Source organism: Anoplopoma fimbria, chromosome 15, assembly GCF_027596085.1.
Source record: "Anoplopoma fimbria isolate UVic2021 breed Golden Eagle Sablefish chromosome 15, Afim_UVic_2022, whole genome shotgun sequence".
In the NCBI taxonomy this organism is placed as follows: domain Eukaryota; kingdom Metazoa; phylum Chordata; class Actinopteri; order Perciformes; family Anoplopomatidae; genus Anoplopoma; species Anoplopoma fimbria.
Window position 1 is genome coordinate 19,838,589 of NC_072463.1, and position 18,629 is coordinate 19,857,217.

General features: G+C 40.4%; 2 protein-coding genes across 2 annotated transcripts; one reads left to right on the top strand and one right to left on the bottom strand.

The window, feature by feature from the left end:
• Nucleotides 1-135: 135 nt before the first annotated feature.
• dlst (dihydrolipoamide S-succinyltransferase) lies at nucleotides 136-7,515 on the bottom strand. Its single transcript, XM_054613942.1, has 15 exons — nucleotides 7,408-7,515; nucleotides 6,242-6,275; nucleotides 6,094-6,133; nucleotides 5,247-5,308; nucleotides 5,057-5,131; nucleotides 4,857-4,912; nucleotides 4,312-4,420; nucleotides 4,047-4,226; nucleotides 3,792-3,877; nucleotides 3,557-3,654; nucleotides 2,059-2,189; nucleotides 1,576-1,649; nucleotides 1,389-1,472; nucleotides 1,107-1,274; nucleotides 136-820 (listed from the first exon to the last, which is right to left on the bottom strand). The coding sequence occupies exons 1-15, from the start codon at nucleotides 7,468-7,470 to the stop codon at nucleotides 686-688; spliced, it is 1,395 nt and encodes a 464-aa protein (XP_054469917.1). The 5' UTR covers nucleotides 7,471-7,515; the 3' UTR covers nucleotides 136-685.
• A 2,895-nt stretch (nucleotides 7,516-10,410) lies between these two features.
• prox2 (prospero homeobox 2) lies at nucleotides 10,411-17,773 on the top strand. Its single transcript, XM_054614502.1, has 4 exons — nucleotides 10,411-11,979; nucleotides 13,845-13,952; nucleotides 15,403-15,597; nucleotides 17,227-17,773. Exons 1-4 carry the CDS (start codon nucleotides 10,411-10,413, stop codon nucleotides 17,392-17,394), a joined length of 2,040 nt encoding a protein of 679 aa, XP_054470477.1. The 3' UTR covers nucleotides 17,395-17,773.
• Nucleotides 17,774-18,629: the final 856 nt, after the last annotated feature.

The following is an 18,629-nucleotide window of genomic DNA, read 5'->3' on the forward strand; positions in this document are numbered from 1 at the left end:
AGTAAGTTAAATACTAACTTAATGGTGGTTGTTATTTTAATCCGTCACCAATCTGTGCATTATAGGTGGACAGCGATCTGTGCTACTGTCTATTCCTGTACATTTAGCTACACTGCCAATATGAAAGTACAAAAAAATCCAATACAAAAGCTTGAGTCAAGTATTGCAGTTTTTATTGTTTAAAACTTTCTTTTTTTCTTCTTAAATAGTCTTTCTTACACAGCATAAAGAGAATTTTCCCTCATTTTTTGTGAAACAGATGGCATAAATCCTCTAAAGATTTCTTCACTTTGGACATTTTAGAACATAGTGTTTCTTGGTTTCTGGCCCAACATGTGTTCATTGTTCTTCTCTCAACCAAAAAAATGAAATGACACTATGCAGTTTATCTTTATGTTGGTCATTCATGCCATAATAAGTTGAGATGAATAATAGAATATATATTCTTTTGATCTAGAGACCTGCACCACAGACCCCAACATTTTTCCTAAGCAGCACCAACCTTTTTATCACTGCTGGCCTTAAAAATGTCCAATGCATAACACAACTGTTCTCCAATAAACTTTTTTTCTAGTTAACCAATACAACAATACATCAACTGCAGTTACATAATGTTCATCAGGTGGGTACAGCCACCGTTTGTGTGGGATGGTTTTGTTTGGTTGGGCCTGGAGTGCACAAGGGTCTACATGTCGAGGAGCAGCACCCTGGGGTCCTCCACCACAGACTTGATCTTGCGCAGGAAAATGACGGCCTCTCTTCCATCGATCAGACGATGGTCGTACGTCAGGGCAACATACATCATGGGACGGATCTCCACCTAAACAAGGGAAAATGAGACAATGCATACAAGATTAGACACACAAGCGAAAAAATCCTTAATTCATAATTAAATAATTGCCAAACAGAGCTGTAATGTATGATAGAGATTTCTCCAACCAGGCACTTTTTTTTAATTAAAAACAGCAAATGTATGAATTAAATTATTCTTTGATATACTAAAAGTTACTTCATTCATTTTCAATATGGGACCGCTCCATAAATATTTACGTCGTATTATTTTGTGTGTTTCATGTATTTGCGTGTTTAACATTGAGCAAACAAACCTTGCCACCGATTGCTACCGGCCTGTCAAAGATGCCATGCATGCCTAAAATAGCAGACTGGGGTGGATTGATTATCGGTGTGCCGAACATGGACCCAAACACGCCGCCATTACTGATGGTGAAGGTTCCTCCGTCCATGTCCTCAACAGCCAGCTCATTCTTACGGGCCTACGAACACATATCAATCACATAATGAGGAAATCTCAAGAGAAGAGCCTTTCTCAAGTGTAAAACTACAAACACGACTCCAAATGTATCATAACATGCACTATAAAGTATTACCTTTTCTCCCAACAAATTGATGGCCTTCTCAATATCAGTAAAATTCATTCCCTCTACGCTTCGGATTACAGGAACCACCAGACCCTGAGAGAGAAGCAATATGACTGAATGTTCTGCCCTTCACATTAGAGACAAGGCACTATCAGGCACTTACATTTAGCATTACAGTATAATGCACTTGTCTCACCTTTGGCGTTGCCACAGCCACACTGATGTCGACGTAGTCCCTGTACACAATCTCTTTGGTTGTGTCATCGATTACTAAAAAGACAAAGAAAGTGTAAACATTAAAACACAGAAGAAATATGTTAAAGTTAAAACTGTAAATCATCACTACATTTCCACCAAGATTAATTTCCTTTTCACGTGTGCCATTTTTTTTTCTACATGCAAGCAAACAGCTGCGGAAGATGAACCCCACAGACTATTTTTGATTTGTAAAAGCCATACAGTCATACAACCCGTCCCCTTAGCCCCCCATGTGGTCTATCTAAATAGGTCAGGGCGGTATAAAGGCAGAAAATTAGTTAGAGTTGGTTTGAGGTTAGGCAGTGAAATGTACTGAAACTTAAATCCTTTTCTTCACCACAGACTCTTGTAGTGACTTGTACCCATGCATGCAAAGACTGACACCGCAAAGTGAAGTTTCTCAGTTTGTGAAGGTCTATACCGGCATTGACAGCAGGTTGGTCAGCAAGAGCGTAGGCAGCCGCCTTCACAAATGCAGACATGAAGCCCAACTTGATGTTGTGCTTTTTCAGGAAGGCATCTTTGTAAGTCTTCCTCAACTCTGTGATGTTGCTGCAAGGAAATAGAAAAAAAATAAAATATGCAGAGATCAATTAGCATTTTAGGGACACTGATCACTATACTTTGATGGTAGTTATGAAAATTAGGCTAGCAAGATTTGGGGATTGTAAGACACGTTACAAAACATATGAGGTACAGGGAGGCTTATTTTAGTTAACATTTTTTTCACTAAAAAGATTTTATGTCCTAGATGTCTGTAATACCAGTGACTAATCACTGAAATTAAATAGGCCAATAATGGAAGACGATAGCTTTGGACAGATGAACTGAGCTCATTAGTGCTTTGTCAAACAAATGTTGAATAATAATCATTGAAAAACATTTATGGCATTTATTAACTCCATGAAAATAGTTTTTCATATATTGTAACTATGTTATAGAAGTTATATGTCAAAAACTTAAATCTTTTTAAGAAAAAAAAAAAAAAGAGCAGTGCATCTATGTTTATGGCTATAAAAGAATGCTGTTACAGATCGTGGTGAATTAAAGCTATTAAAATTGGCCCTCTAATCGTTTCATCATTGCTCATTTTTCTCTTGTATCTCTCTTTTTAATTGTTTGTTTTCCTGTCTCTAACCCTGTTGAAGCTCTAGGGTTTCTCCGCTAACACAATTAGCCCCTCCCAAGACACAGACTCTCCGAGAAAGGAGAGAAGAAGCGATAAAAATCTTCACTTTCTAGAGCCTGTAAATCTTATTGGGCTGTCATAAAAGCCCATATCGGTTGAGGCAGCCCTTCCACTCAGAGCGCAGGTCTCTGTGGGCCCCTACAGATGCTCCAGCCTCCTGCTCTGACTCGCTCCTTCGGCTCCAGATGAGCCCTAGCATGGGAAGTCTTCCTCCAGACCGTCAATGTCAATCTAATTAGGATACATAGAAAACCCTGAATAGCCGAAAGCCGACACCACACATTTGCGGGGAAAAGAAATCCTCAAAGTGTCCTCTTCAGCACAGGGGGCAAGTGCAGACAATAACATTTCCTTGTAAATTAATAAAACCTGTTTTAACAATTCTTATCTTCGTTTTAGATGGCATTACGACCAAATATTTACATTCCAGTGTTTAAGAGGATATCGGGTTTCAAAAAGCTTTTCCTATTTGGCAGTTTCCAATCTATAACCATTTGTGCAAGTGTTGCTCTGGCCCTTGACATACAGTATGTTTACTGGATACGTACTGCTTACAAACATGTTTATAGGTTTTTAAACAGATTTGGACCCCTACACTATAAGGTCTGTCTTTTTTCCTTTAATGACTTTTATTTGTACGTGTTTATGCGGCGAAGCACATTTCACATTAGTTCTCTAAAATACTTTTGAGGGCTTAATAATGTAGGTCACCTTATTTAGAGTTTCCTACCTCATGTCAACCTCATTAAACGTTGTCAACATAGCGCAGGTGTTTTGGGCTTCCTTCAGTCTCTGGGCAATTCTGAGTCTCATGCGGTTCATCTTAACCTTAAACGAAATACAAAAATTATCAGATTCAGTAAACAGCTCCCAACTCGTACTGTACGAGACCATTAAACAAATCTAGAAATGTCATCAGATACTCTTCAATGTTATTTTGGTGATTGGTGATTTTTGCACTCTACCCTGCTCTCTGTCCTGGCTCCTTTAGCCGCTCCCTCAGCTTGAGCCGCTGGTGCAGCGGCAGCGGCAGTGGGCTTGATGGCTGCAACTATGAGAAAGACATAAAGAAGCCGTTAGTATCTCTAGACATCGGTCCGGTGGATCTGGTGAAAGCCTGTGCCTAAAATGATTAATCATGTAAGCTGGAGGTCAAGAGCACAGATGTCAAGCAAAACAGTTCTCACATGACACAGACCGTCTGTCTCATGACAACTAACCTGGTTTGGTGTCCATAGCATGTGCTGGCACAGGTGGCACAGGGGGCATAGTGGTGGGAATGGGGCCCACAGCTGAGGGGGGAGGAGGGGGAGAGGAAGAAGGAGTAGCAGAAGGTGGTGGAGGGGCTGCAGCGGCCGGGGCCTCGGCTTTTGGAGCTTCTGCAGCTTTGGGAGCACCAGCTTAAGAAACAGAGGTGAACAGTTAGGATATGAGAGACTTAAGTGTATTTATCGTATTGTTATAGAAAAATACAATTTTTAAGACCTCCTTTTCGAAGCTTAAAGAGTGCAGTTCCTCCCTCGACCTTCCCTCCATCGGGGATCAAAAGCTCCTCGATCACCCCAGCAGCAGGAGAGGGAACCTGCACTGACGTCTAACGGCAGGAAAGAAATTTGAAAAATAGCGTCAAAATAATTGTATGGGAAAATAGTTCTAGGATATTTTCTAAATTTGCCTGGTGACTAAATAATGACTTCATGCATTGATTTAATTGTAAACCTAATATCGCCACAAGTTCAATGTCTTTGTTACAGTTTTAGAAATGATCAAATCATTCCAAAAAAATTCATCGTCAGGAGAAATTGACACACTTCAGTAATGATTTGCCCTTTTTCTGTCTGTCACACAAGCACCAACAAATATTAATTTGTACAGGGTAAAGAGGAATGCCATTTGGGAAAATAACAACATGCCCAAATGCTTCATGTTAGGCCACACACTATGAAGGCTTTCACTTTTGTAGGGCAAAGCACAACAACTAGCAGCAATCCCCAACATGGTGATTTTGTATGACATGTACTTAGTATTACCTTATCAGTCTCAATCTCGCACACCACCTCATCCTCCGAGACGGTGTCTCCAACAGCTGTAAGAAGAAAGCTTTATTTTAACAGAGTGCAAACTGACGAACTTTTGTGTAGATTGGTTGTGATTTGGTGTTATCTGTAACCCCTTATCCTTTACAGGGTCAGAACAGAAGCAACTAATGTTAATTCATATAAAGAGTTACCTTTCTCCCACCTCACGTCCCCCTCTGTGACAGATTCTGCAAACGCCGGGGTATTGACTGTGACAATTTCATCTCCTGGAGAACAAAGTTTAGTCAAATAATATGCATTTCTTTACTTCAACACATGGGTGGTCGTGCTTCATATTCAGATGAGTGTAGAAATGAAAAAGGCATGCAGGCTGAAACATACTGTACGCTACAGACGTCCTGAAGTACTGAATTTGGAAGACACTGGACCGGGGATCAGTTTTTCTGAAAAAATAAATAAAAGACAGAAAATCAAATCAGACAAGTTATAAAAATCCCCCAAACTAACTAAATTAATCACCAGTCCAAAAACAACACACCGATTCAGATTTGGCTTGTGTGTTTTGAACAAATGCACATGCTATATTCCCATAATTGTATTGAAAAGCAGTGCCATGTAAAAGCATTCACCCCACTTGTATTTTTTCCTACTTTGTTGCATAACAACCTGTAAACTAAATGGATATTTTTTTTTATTTTATGTAATTGACCCGACACAGAATAGTAAGAATTGAATTAATTCTTTTTTTTGTTATTGTAAAAACTGAAAAGAGGGGTGTGAACATATATTCAACCCCTTTGCTATAAAAAAACAAAAAACTAAATCTGGTGCTAACAATTACCTAAAGCAGGGACAAAGTTCTGGAGAAGTACAGGTCAGGGTTGGGTGTGGCCTTTCAGAACAGATGTTGGTACATATACTGAGATCATTTGACACACACTACATCAATACTGACTATTTTGTGTGGGTTCATTACATCAAATCCAACAAAAATCCAAAGTTGTAATGCAACAAATAGTACATTTGCAAGGCTCTGTAGGTTAAAAGACATGTCATGGGTGACAAAGTAATGACACTGTGAGAGCCAGCGTCGACGGCTGAAGGACTGGAGACCGTCCATGACATTCCTCAGATCTAAGGTGAGAATGGTGGACTGAACTTAAATTCTGGCCGTAAAGTTGCTTGTCCCTTCAAACAGTTTGGTGTTTTAATGAGTTAATGTACTTACACACTGTTGTTTGAAGTGATCGCATGGCTAGCTGATAGAGCTGTAAGAAAAATGTGACATGGACAATGTGTTAACTTCTTGCAGCAGGACGAACCCAAAACACAGATTGAGATTTAAGACTTCATGCCTGAAAAGTAACAACACATACCTGCCGTGGCCCGACGAGCTAATGCATTATTCCCCTGTGACAAGACACAGTGAAGGATTATAAAAACGTGTGCAGCTTTTTCAATGTGAGGTATTGTGCAGAAAAAAACAACACGATGTCTTAAACATTGACTTCAAGGTCAATAACTATGTCTGACTGTGATAATGAAGAACAATTGGGATTGTGGATGAATGGAGTCAAAAACAAGGAGATAAGTCAGCGCTGTCGGTCAAAGGTCACTGAACGACGACTTCAGACATAATCAATACACAGGTGGCCTTGGCAGTAGAACCAATGCATCACTTATTATGAACAGCTGCACTAAAGCTGAATCACATAACGTTAATCTGACTGACAAGATGACAATCACACTAATCAGAAACTGTACAAACTGTACTGCTGACTCAGCCTTTAATGCTGAGGCAGAAAGTTACTCTAAACCAAAATGCCATTTACATAAAGATAAAAATAAAGAGGTTTTTATTGTCATTGTAGTGATGCAACGAAATCCCGTTTGGTAGCCCTCAGCAGCGAACAACAAACAGAATAACAACAATATACAACACAATAACAACAATATACAACACAATAACAACAATATACAACACAATAACAACAATATACAGATACAAATACACAAAAGGAATGAAAACTTTACTATGTACAGCAGGTGAGTATTTAAAATGTAAAATATTTAAATAACTATATTTATATATATATATATAACATATTACTTCCATTAAGTTTGCTAAAATGCTCGTTGTTTTTCTTGTCTCTCTCTTAAACCTTAACATGACCTCAACCTGACAGCTAGCAGCACCTAGCCAGCCTCCCTGCACTTAGCTTTGTGTTATTGGGTTTAAGTTCTGGTCAGCTGCACCTGATGAAGTTACTTTGTGTTTGGCTCAGACTCCTTGAACACCCTGGTCCACAGTGGAGAGCAGCCCGGCCCAGAGGACACCGCTTTAAGCTCAACCCCAGGCTGCAGCAGACACCTGTGGGAGACAGTGTCCTCCCGTCCTTGGCTCACAATGTGTGGCCTACAGCTGATGCTAATGCTAATGCTAACAGCTCCTATAGGTGCTGCACCCGGAAGCGGCGAGGAGTCCTGTTGCGAGCTGCACAAAGAGGAGGGGGGGCAACGTGTGACTGTGCTTGTTGCCTACCTGGCGGATGGCAGAGACGGAGCGGCCGAAGCTCCTGGTGAGACACCGGGAATGGGATAACATGGTGGCCGTTTGACAGCAGCCTGTCAGCGGAAGGGATCTCCGGTCACAGCGGGAACCCGGAAGAAGAGAGGAAGTAGTGTGGGGCAAACCAAGTGCTCCCGAGTGGGGGGAGGGGGGGGGAGTCCTCACTGTGGTCCCCTCTGAATCCCTCCAGACAACTTTAAAAAGTGGCCACTGAAAAATGATCCCCACATAAAGTCAACAACTACCTTTACAGATGACCTACAGGCCACTGCGATAGAATAGAATAGTACAGAGATAAGATAAGATAAGATAAGATAAGACAAGATAAGATAAGATAAGATAAGATAAGATAAGATAAGATAAGATAAGATAAGATAAGACAATATAAAAACAGATTAGAACAGAATCAAATATACCTACAGGCCACTGCGATAGAATAGTACAGAGATAAGATAAGATAAGACAAGATAAGATAAGACAAGACAAGATAAGATAAGATAAGATAACAGATAACAATATAAAAACAGAATAGAACAGAATCAAATATACCTACAGGCCACTGCGATAGAATAGAATAGTACAGAGATAAGATAAGATAAGATAAGATAAGATAAGAGATAACAATATAAAAACAGAATAGAACAGAATCAAATATACCTACAGGCCACTGCGATAGAATAGAATAGTACAGAGATAAGATAAGATAAGATAAGATAAGATAAGATAAGGGATAACAATATAAAAACAGAAAAGAACAGAATAATATATACGAGTTTAACTGACAAAGCTAATCTCTGAGTAGGTTTAGACCATTACCTTCAAATATGCTGCAGAGGATATGAACAATTAAATTCACATTTTAAAACAAAATTGTACTTATCCAACGCGTTTGCTTTAGGCTTCACTCTTGTCTTCTTTCAGTTTAATTGTGGTTTCTTTTTCACGATGCGTCTGTTTCAGTGCTGGGCCACCAATTGCCCTTTAAGGGACACATAAGACCACAGATTAGTCCCTATTGGTCTATGTAGGCCTAAATCATGTATGTATACATTGTCCAGTTAAAGGTGACAATCACAAATATGGCCTATTCATATCTCCCATTTGCCTCTGCAATGTTTATTTTTGGTAATTCAGTAGGCACTGCGAGTAGACCACTATGAGTAGACCATCACTCCAACACCTTACACATATGTTCCTCCTCTTGACATTATGTGGGTGATGTGAGTCCACCTCATTGCCATCGCATGGCCACGCCCCAGCTCTGTGTGATGCCTCTCCTCTCCTACTGTCCAACTCACAGTCTGCGCAGGCCATCGGCTCGGCAGCACATCCCGGCGCAACAGGTAGGGTCCCGTCAGTGCCGCTCACTCTGCCTGTGTGTGTGCACCGTGGTGAGACCGCAGCCCTGTAGGAGTGTGTGAGTAACACATGCGTGTCTGCAGCTCACCCCGCTTCAGAACTCATCACTTGAGTCTAGTGGTTTTTCTTGAGAGGTGCTTTTGAAACTCCCACGCATCATTTTTTTTTTTTTTTTTTTTTTTTTTTTTTTTTTTTTTTTACAACAGCCTACAGCTGACAACTATAATCTCTTGTTTGGTGAGTTGTTATTTCATTTTTAATTTAAAGTGTTAATTGAAATTTTCCTTCTTTTTTTTTTTTATAGCTAAATGTAGTTTAGCTCATTAAGTATTATTATGTATAGTTTATAAATAAGTTTCAATTTAAAAACATTTTTTTTGAATTTGATGTTCTTCAGGCAGTGCGCTTCAGCTAATTCACCATTTATTAATAACCAGGAGGTCTACAGACTGTTACACTGCAGGGGATTTTCAAAATGTAAAGAGTAAACATTGAAATTATTCCTAATGTCCACAACTAATAGGACAATTAAATTATCTCAAACTTTGCTTCTTGAGATCGGTGAATCGTTTATACATATTCTCCTAAAGGAGTTTGGTACCGAAAGAAGGTTTAATTAAATTTAAAGTAAGAAATATAGACACAAGTGGGACTGATATAGATTCCACTAACATAGAAATTAAAAGTTGATTATGTTTGAACTCCATTAATTCTATTTCTATATACAGAAATATTTTTAATTAATTTAACAATGTACTTGCATCTCATCGTGTGAGAATATTATTTAAAAAACACATAAAAGGATGAAACCAGTGACTGTAGAATCAGTTAGTTAGCTTTTTACTTTTTAACCATGATCATCTCTTGATCATTGCTTAAAATCACAACTAGAAAAAAAGGTTTTCATAATACATTCTCTTGTAAATAATGTACACAGAGCCGTTTCTTGTGCGTGGTGGTCAATTGCTTTTAGAAGCTGTAATTTATCTTTCATGGGTACATAACAGCTGTTCTTTTTATCCTTTGTGTTATCCATTATTACAACCCCAAGATGAAATGATACAAAATAACGCAATACCTTATTGCATAAGATTGAGGATTTATTATTTTTCTCTCTTTTTTTTTAAAGAACTGAGCATCTTGCAAATGATGTAGTGTTCTTTGATTTTCTATCATATGTAACAGAAATTCATTTCAAATCAAAGTGTAATTTTGGGTTTTCTAAACAAAATGAATTACCCGTGAATGTTGTATCGATTTGATTAATCTGATCATTACAGAAATGAATGTACTTTATTTTTGCTACATACCCAAAGCATAAACAGATATTACATGCTATTGTCATAACTGTTTATTTGAATGCCACTGTTCAACAACAGGCAGAGAGACAAAAATAATTAAGACTCAAATATTTTTCACTTTAAATTGTAAAAGAAAATAAACAATATAAGAAATACTCATACAAGATTTAAGAATAATAAAGGGCTATAACATTTAAAAATATATATATTTATTATCTTAACTGTGTTCCTTTTTTCTGTCTTTTCAGATTCTTGCATTTCATAGTTGCAAAAGTGCATTTAGTAGCTGAAGCCCGAGCCGGTTTTCTCAGTGAGCATGAACCTCAGTCTTCCCGACCAGAACATGCACAACTCCAGTGAAGGCTGCCTGGAAGACGACAAACCTGAAGTCATGTTGCCTTGCTTCCGCAGAAACATGTATGAAGAGCCTCTGGCCTCGTACTCCAGCGGATCCATCATCTCTCAACTCCTCCGCAAGACGATCCACAATAAGAGGGCACTAGATGAAAGCCATTTCTACCTTTCCGGCTCCACTGCTGTTGACTCCGGCCAGGAGGACCAGTGCAGCGTGTCCTCAAAAGACAGCACGGTGGAAGCTTCCTCCCCCGGTGGACACGTTTCTACAGGAGCCGGTATGGAGGGGGAGCATCTCGTGCCTGACCACCTGCAGGCCAAGAGGGCCAGAGTGGAGAACATTATCAGGGTCATGGCGGGTTCTCCCAACAGCAGGCCGCACGGAGACAGCGAGAGGTCTGACACAGATGCCAGAGACACCAGAGAGGCCAGAGAGGCCAGAGAGGCCAGAGAGGCATACAGGGAGAACAAACGTAAGCAGCGGTTGCCTCAGCATCAGGAACACAGTGTAGGAGGACCGGCAAACAGACGACCTGGAAGCAGCAGTAGTGACAACTGTAACACCAAGGATGAGGAGTGTCACAAGCTGAAAGAGCAGCTGCACAGCATGCAAAGGCTCCTGCGTCAGCTCCAGGAAAAGTTCATTCAAGTTTACAACCAAGAAGACCCTGAACACAACGACAGAGATGAGACAGAAGTCGCCGTTGAGCATGACGCCCTGGGAGAAAGCACGGAGTCGTGCTACGTGAACACTGAAGATGAGTTTGAAAGGAAGAATAGCAGGGTGACTGCAGAGTGCAAGGACCGAATGAAAGTAGTTGGTTATCTGGCACACCAGAGAGAAAGTCAGAACCTGCAGGAAACCCTGAAGCAGGAGCTCTCCAGGGCTGTGAATGACTGCGTGGACAAGGTGTTCAAGAAGGTGTCCTCCACAGGGCTTGATCTGTCCCCTCAGCAGTGCATGTGCTCATCTCCAGAGATGCTGATCAGTGCCGGTGCAGACAGGAAAAGCCAGCAGGCCGGCTCCACCCAGGAGCAGCCCCAGGCCGAGGAGGCTGCAGTGAAACCCCGCTCTTTGGAGTATTATGAAAGCGCCGAGGCTCAAAGCCCACAGGACCAGACGGAGGCGCTGTCACTGGTGGTCCGCAAGCCGGCCGTGACCCCTCTGAGTGCAGTCACCCCGACTGTGAAGAGGCCCTATCCTGTGCACCAGACGCCGTTTCAGTTCAATTACAGCACCCCTCTGCATGACAGTCAGATCCTAGAGCATCTTCTTAAGTACGGGCCCCATTCCAACTTCGGGGGTCTCCCTTGCATGCCCCCATCAATGGACAGAACCTCCCCAGACTCAGTGGACCTGCCCTGGGACGCCATCGCCATGAGGTCCAAGGTGACATCCAGCCACCTCGGCCACCACCCCCGTGCCTCGGCCCTGGGGGCGGTGACGGTCGACGGTCTGTGTCTCCCTCATGTCAAGATCGAGTGCGGTGAACTGCAGAGCATGGAACGAAACCCCTACATGTCACTCAACATATCCTTTCACATAAAAAAAAATATTTAGAGCCAGAGCAGCTCTGCTTTCTGCTTTTTCTTGATGCAGGTATAAAGACAATATATTGTTTAACAATGATGATAAGAAATTATATAGAATAGACAGATGTTTGCTTTTGACATATGGAGGTTAAAAGTGCAGTGATGTAAAAAATTACTTTACTGTCTAAATACAAAAAACAACTTTTATAGAATGGCTACATTTTATTATACATTTATTTATGCAGATGTAAAAAAAACAAATCTACTCGAATTGATAGAATTAGCAGTGAAAACCGTGATCTCAAATAATAATATTCTGTACTATTCCTGTTACAGCAGGTTTGTTTGATAATATCTTATATATACTATATTTTCCTTTTATTTTATACAAACTCCTTATATTTCAGCTCTTCTATTTGAACAATGGCTGGTTGAGGTTCATTGCAGCATGGGCAGTTCCAGTAACAAACTTCAAGGAGAATTTTTTCTTTGATCTTGCTAACCCCATAGAAAATTATAGCGTCTTCTTTAATCTAAGCAGAGTAATGACTTTAAGTTTAGAAAAAGACAAATAAAAAGGAATACAAGGCTTTGATAAGAATTGCCAGGAACAAAAGCCAATTTTTCAAAGGCAGAGAAAGCATCGGTTTCTGTTTCAGGAAGCGTCGTTTTTTCAGACTTGAAAAGGTGCAGGATCTATTTCTCCATCATCAGAGTGATAGGGGTGCATCTAAAAGGTCATATCTGAGTGCTGGTGGAAACCAAAAGTGCCTCCCAACCATAACACTTGAGCTCTTGTCTTGAGCATTTGTTGTTGGATACCTTTGTCAGAATGTACATGATTGAAATAGAGTGCAAGATAACAGTTTTTCATCCTCATAGGATCTCAAGAAAAACAATCCCTCTGGGATAAGTTGTTCTATTCAGGGGGGGAAATGTTTTTTTAGTTTGTGTTTGCTGACATTCAAATCAAATATAATCTAAATTTCATGATTCTTCGCCTAATTTAATTGAAATAAGTAATGTCTTCACCCTCGGTCTTTGTAAAGTAAATTATCCTAAAATAGTCACAGAAGTGTTCAGGTTTGTTGATTCTCTAGTCGTGGCACATTAGATAGGAATATTATGTGGTGCCTCTCAGGATTCGCTTTATCTTTACAGAGCAAAGAGCTCTGCTTCTCTTTGAACAATACCACATAAATCTTTCATCCCAACTTCCATATTTCAAAGGTAGGCTTTCCTAATAAATGTATGGCTTGGGGACCTGATAAGGAAATATTATGACCTAAGGCGTGGTGGTGGACTACAGAGGAAATGCTCCACCATCTTCATTGCAATAGGGGAAGCTTGAAAAGGTATTGAATTTATTAATATTGTCAATAAAGGAAACTTTACACTATTCTTTTTTTTAAATTTACCACTAACCTAAAAAAACAGTTAAGAAAACATTATTATTATCTGTAACAAAGATTTTACCAAATTTACAATTTTTGCGGGGGTTTTTTTTTCCCGAGGAAAAATAATATAGCAACATATGTCTTCTTTGAATCAACTTAATTATATCAGAAAATCAACTCCTTTTTTCCAAACATTTCAAAACAAGCTGTCTTAACTGCCAGGCATGAAGTGCTTCGCTCTCTAATTAAAAATCCCTAATCTAATTCGTAATTCTGTTTTGGCAATAAGCACATGTTAGGGTCATTATTGACTCCCCGGTTAATGCCGAGCTGTTCTTTAGGGAAATTCAATTTAGCTGAAGATTGAGGCAACACAATACTCTGGTCTGCTATCACTTTGCACACGACTTTGTGTGGTGTGTTGTATTTAATTGTCAGTTTTTTCCACCTTAACTTAAATGTGAACATCCAGGAGGGCCTCACCCCGAGCCATCTGAAGAAGGCAAAGCTAATGTTCTTCTACACCCGCTACCCCAGCTCCAATGTGCTGAAAACCTTCTTCCCTGATGTCAAGGTAATTTGCTTTTTAACATATAAATAAATCTCACTTTTTATTCAACATGTCAAACAAACCTGCAGGATTGTTTGTCCTGCGTTTAACTCCCCGGTATCTACTTGTCAGTGTATTTTTCGGGACAGAAAAATCAGCAGTGTGTCGGAGGAGAGAAACAAAAACGCAGAGGGTTTAAATAACAAAGCCACTGAGCTGCTAGTATGTCCTGGGGGCAGAGGGAGATACAGGGGCATTCTCTCTTTAAAAAAGCCACTCCAGTCAGCAAATGGAGTGACAAAGGACTCTGTAGGCAAGGCATTGCTATTGAGTGTCAACAGAGAGTTGGTATTAGACTTGTGCGGCAGCAACCAGGCGGCGATGAGCTGGCCCTAAACACAACATCCTGTGTATTTTGGCCTTGGGCTCGTGTCATGCCTCCTCTTTTTGTCTTCTCTCTTGTCAGCCTATCTGTCTCCTGTCGTTAGCTTTTCTCATTCATCCAATTTATCTCTGCTTCCTTCTATTTAGTCTTTTCCAATAGGAACGTGATATCATTTCTGCTTATGTTACAAACTCCCACTCATACCTCCTCTCCTGCATCCCCTCCAGTTTTCTCCTGAGTTTCTCTTCCTTCTCCTCTCCTATCTTCTCTTCCTCCACCGTGGCCCTGGATCTCTGAGCCAGTGCGGGCCCCTGCCTCTCAATCTGTTCTGACCCCCGGGTCAGGGGGGAGGATGCTGTTGCTGCAGCCCTGCGAACGTCTCCTCCTTGCTTACAATCCTGTGGTGGGAAGTGGCACTGAACAAAAGAGCACCTAATCCCAGTGTCTGATTCCATCCTATCAGCCCGAGTCAATGAGAGGGAAGCTTCCTTCTGTCCTTATGCTGCCGCTTTCTCACCCACCACACCAGAGGGAAGAAGCGTCTTTGATGCCTGCCCAGCCCTTAGGCATTTTTTTCTGTCTTTCTGGATGAGGAGATAGAATAACAAGACTAATGTCAAGACTGAGTTTAGAAATACAGAGCCCTGACAGATGTTTTTTCACCCCGGACATTGGTGGGAAAAGCTCAGAGCAATTAATGTCGCGTAGAGTGACAGACCATTTGGTGGCATTTTGCCCTACAGGTACCCAATGATGGGTTTCAGTCAATTATGGAAAGGGGGGGCTAATGCCAAAGCATCAGACGGCCATTTCATTTTTAATTGAAAAGCATTCATATTTAAAAATGTTGGTATGCTCTAATTGAAGTCTGAAATTGAAATGCACATTTCATTTATCGCGAAAAGGATGATCCCAACTTTTATTTCCCTTCCTCACAGAGAGATCACAGGTCAGAAAAGCAGTTATTGGAGCTGTTTATTGTTTCGCTCAAAGACAATCCATTTGGACAGATTCTTTTCGATGCAGGGGCTCCTCCGGTTGTTAGTCTGCTGCGAACTTATAAATGGTACACGCTTTTTTTCTCTCCAGTTCAACCGCTGCATTACCTCTCAGCTGATCAAGTGGTTCAGTAACTTCAGGGAGTTCTACTACATCCAGATGGAGAAGTTTGCCCGCCAGGCCATCGTTGACGGCATCAGTGATGTCAAAGACATGACAGTTAGCAGGGACTCAGAGCTGTTCCGGGCACTGAACATGCACTACAATAAAGCCAATGACTTTCACGTAAGTGTCACTCAACAGTCATTCCTCTTCTGCATCGAGATAGTTATATCTTGCTTTTGTGGTTTTGTCAAAAGAGGTACTGCTCTCATTCTGTATGTACACTGTGTAACAGATAAACAAGTTTTTCTTAAATTGGAGGAACATATTTGCAGTTCTATTCTTGATCCACTGAGGGTTAATCCACCACGAATCTTACATTAGGAAAAACATTACATCAGATTAGATAGTATAATATCTATTAGATAGATATTTTGAACCAAACATTGACATTTTTGGGAAATACACTTAATTGTTTTTCTGGCAGACAGTTGAATGATGATATTTATACCACTCTCATTTCTGTCAGGTCAATATGAAGCCACAGCCACTAGCTGATAAGCTTAGCTTAGCATGAAGACTGGAAACAGGGGCAAACAGCTAGCGTATCAACAACAAATAACAAAATCCACCTACCAGCCCCTTTTTAAACTTTCCATTAACATGGAACTTATTGTCTTTTATTCCTGAGCAGCTTCCTGGAAAACATTTAGAATTCTTGTTTTTACACTTCAGTGTTTTGCACTGACAAATCAAATGAAATATAAAGCGTTAATTAGTGGGCTCTGAAGGTGCGTAGTGAGAGACAATACAGAGTGGTGTCAATCTAAATCCACCAGATAGTGAATAAGGGTCTTTCACAAAATGTCCGACTATTCCTTTAACACATTGGCATTGACACATCCATCACAGCAGTTACTAACCTGCTGAAGTATGTACTCCTGTGTGTCACACTGCACCTGTGGCTGGCCAGCCTTTGCAGCCATTATCTAAACTCCAGAGTGATGCTTTATCAAACTGTGGGAAGAGGAAGCCGCGAAATCCCACTAAAACAACTCAGGATTAGAGGACCAGTACGCCTGAGCGAGACCGAGATTGCTACTGATGCGGAATGCTGAGAAAGACGCTGTGGATTCCGAGGGAGAAGGCTGTTTGGTGGGAAAGGGACGGGACCGTTTTCTTTACCTTGGGACCAAGACATTCCTTTCCCAGGGATGCTTTTGTGTCAGGAGATGAGGGGAAAGAAAAATAACTTGTGCCAACAACTGTTGTTTTAACTGGTCAGTGGATGGGAAACAAGGGCTGCAGGGCGGTTTTCTCCCAGCATCCCTTGCATCTGATGTGTTTTTATGGACCCTGCTGTAGTTATGGGCATCTCCCTTTACCCTCAACCACAAGTTTATACCTAACCTCAGGTCTTCTACCAAATTATTTAAATCTTCCATATTCCTGGTGGGATTCACAATGGTGTTTTGTTGACTGGCCCTGACAGCATCGGGTAGAATCCCTGAAAAGAAAGCTCACCAGTAGTTAGTTTAGGTTCAGGAAAACAAGACTAGCTAATCAAAGAGGCATCGAAATGAAAGCTAATGATTGCAGCATTGCATTTGTTGTATGTGTGCAGAGAACAAAGACATGAGCTCCCTTTCATCACTTTGAGTGTTTGAAGAATTTTCGCTACAGGTCTTCAAGACAGATTGTTCAGAATGCTTTTAACACAGCATCACACAAAGCACTTTCTTCGCCATTAGAATATGATTTTAACCAGATTGATTTCACTCATGGGTTTTCAAATTTTTCCCTCTTTTACAGGTTCCGGACAGATTCCTGGAGGTTTCTGAGATCACCTTGCATGAGTTTTACAGTGCCATTTCTGCAGCCAAAGATTCAGACCCCTCTTGGAAAAAGGCCATATACAAGGTGATCTGTAAACTGGACAGTGACGTCCCGGATGAATTCAAGACATCTTCTTATTTATAGGCTGAAGTGGATCATTATAACAGTGAAGGAATTGGAGATAATCACTAACAATTCCTGAATTATTTCATTCTTTCTTGTAGTGCATTTTAGTGAGGTGAAATTTAGACGTTGGATAATGAATCATTTTGTAGATCTGTAAAAACACACACACCGACACATCATTTTAAATATTAATAAGCTATATAGTCTAAAATGCTGTATGTTCTGCTTTTACAAACAATGAATTATTTCCGAAATGTTAATGCTGTTTATTCTTCTCTAAGTGTTTACTTGTATAATCTGCCTCAACACATTTAGAGAGTTACTGAGTTTGTAGGTGTGTTAAAAATGTTTTATTATGAAACTATAGCGTAGCCTGATTTAGCTGAACTGGAAAAGTTTTTTTGGGCAATTACTATTGGTATTAGTTTGCTTTTGATTCCATTTCATTTCAGAGCTGTGTGTGTTGTGTAAATGTACATGTGCTGCTGTTTTATGTTGCATAGTGTTCTACAATTATGTTGTAAATGTTTAGCTCCCCAGAATGTGCATGTGGAAATAATGCAAGTGACTGTTGTGGGTTTTATTATCATGTATAAAAGGTCATGTAAAGTACAATCATTTCCAGATATTTCATTCACAGACACTGTACTGGATGATTATTGAAACTAAAGATGCACTAAATTATAATATACAACTTGTGTGTTGTGGTCTTCTTTGGCAATGCTTTCGCATATTTTAACATTTAAAAAACACACACCAGGTAAAGGCTTTGCTTTTTGTTGTATAAATTCAACCCTCCCTATGGAAATACTGTGAGCCTCTGCCGTGCCCCTAAGGTGCCTCTAATCCACGTCCAGCAGCCAGCGGTTAAATGTCCCCCAAACTATGCTGTTCACATTGTTCACCGAAGCCAATTCAAGTCAACTTTCTAAGGCCTGCATTCATTGTGTGGCCGGTGCGGATGCGGACAACTGCCATGTCTTAAAAACAGCCACAATGCATTCCCTCCTCATGACTAACGCCCGAGGTGACCTCATATCACAGTTGTGCCACCAAAGCAAAATTCAACAAAACCCGTTGACTCTTTCTTCCAGGCACCCGCTCAAAGCAAACTAGCACAGGCAAGCACACGCGCAAGTATGGTAATGTCAGAAAAATCTCACATGAGCTTTTTTTTGGGATGCCTTGAGCTTAATATAAACCACAAAATCACAACAGTGAATTAAATGTGAGGAATTAAATTCAATGCCGAT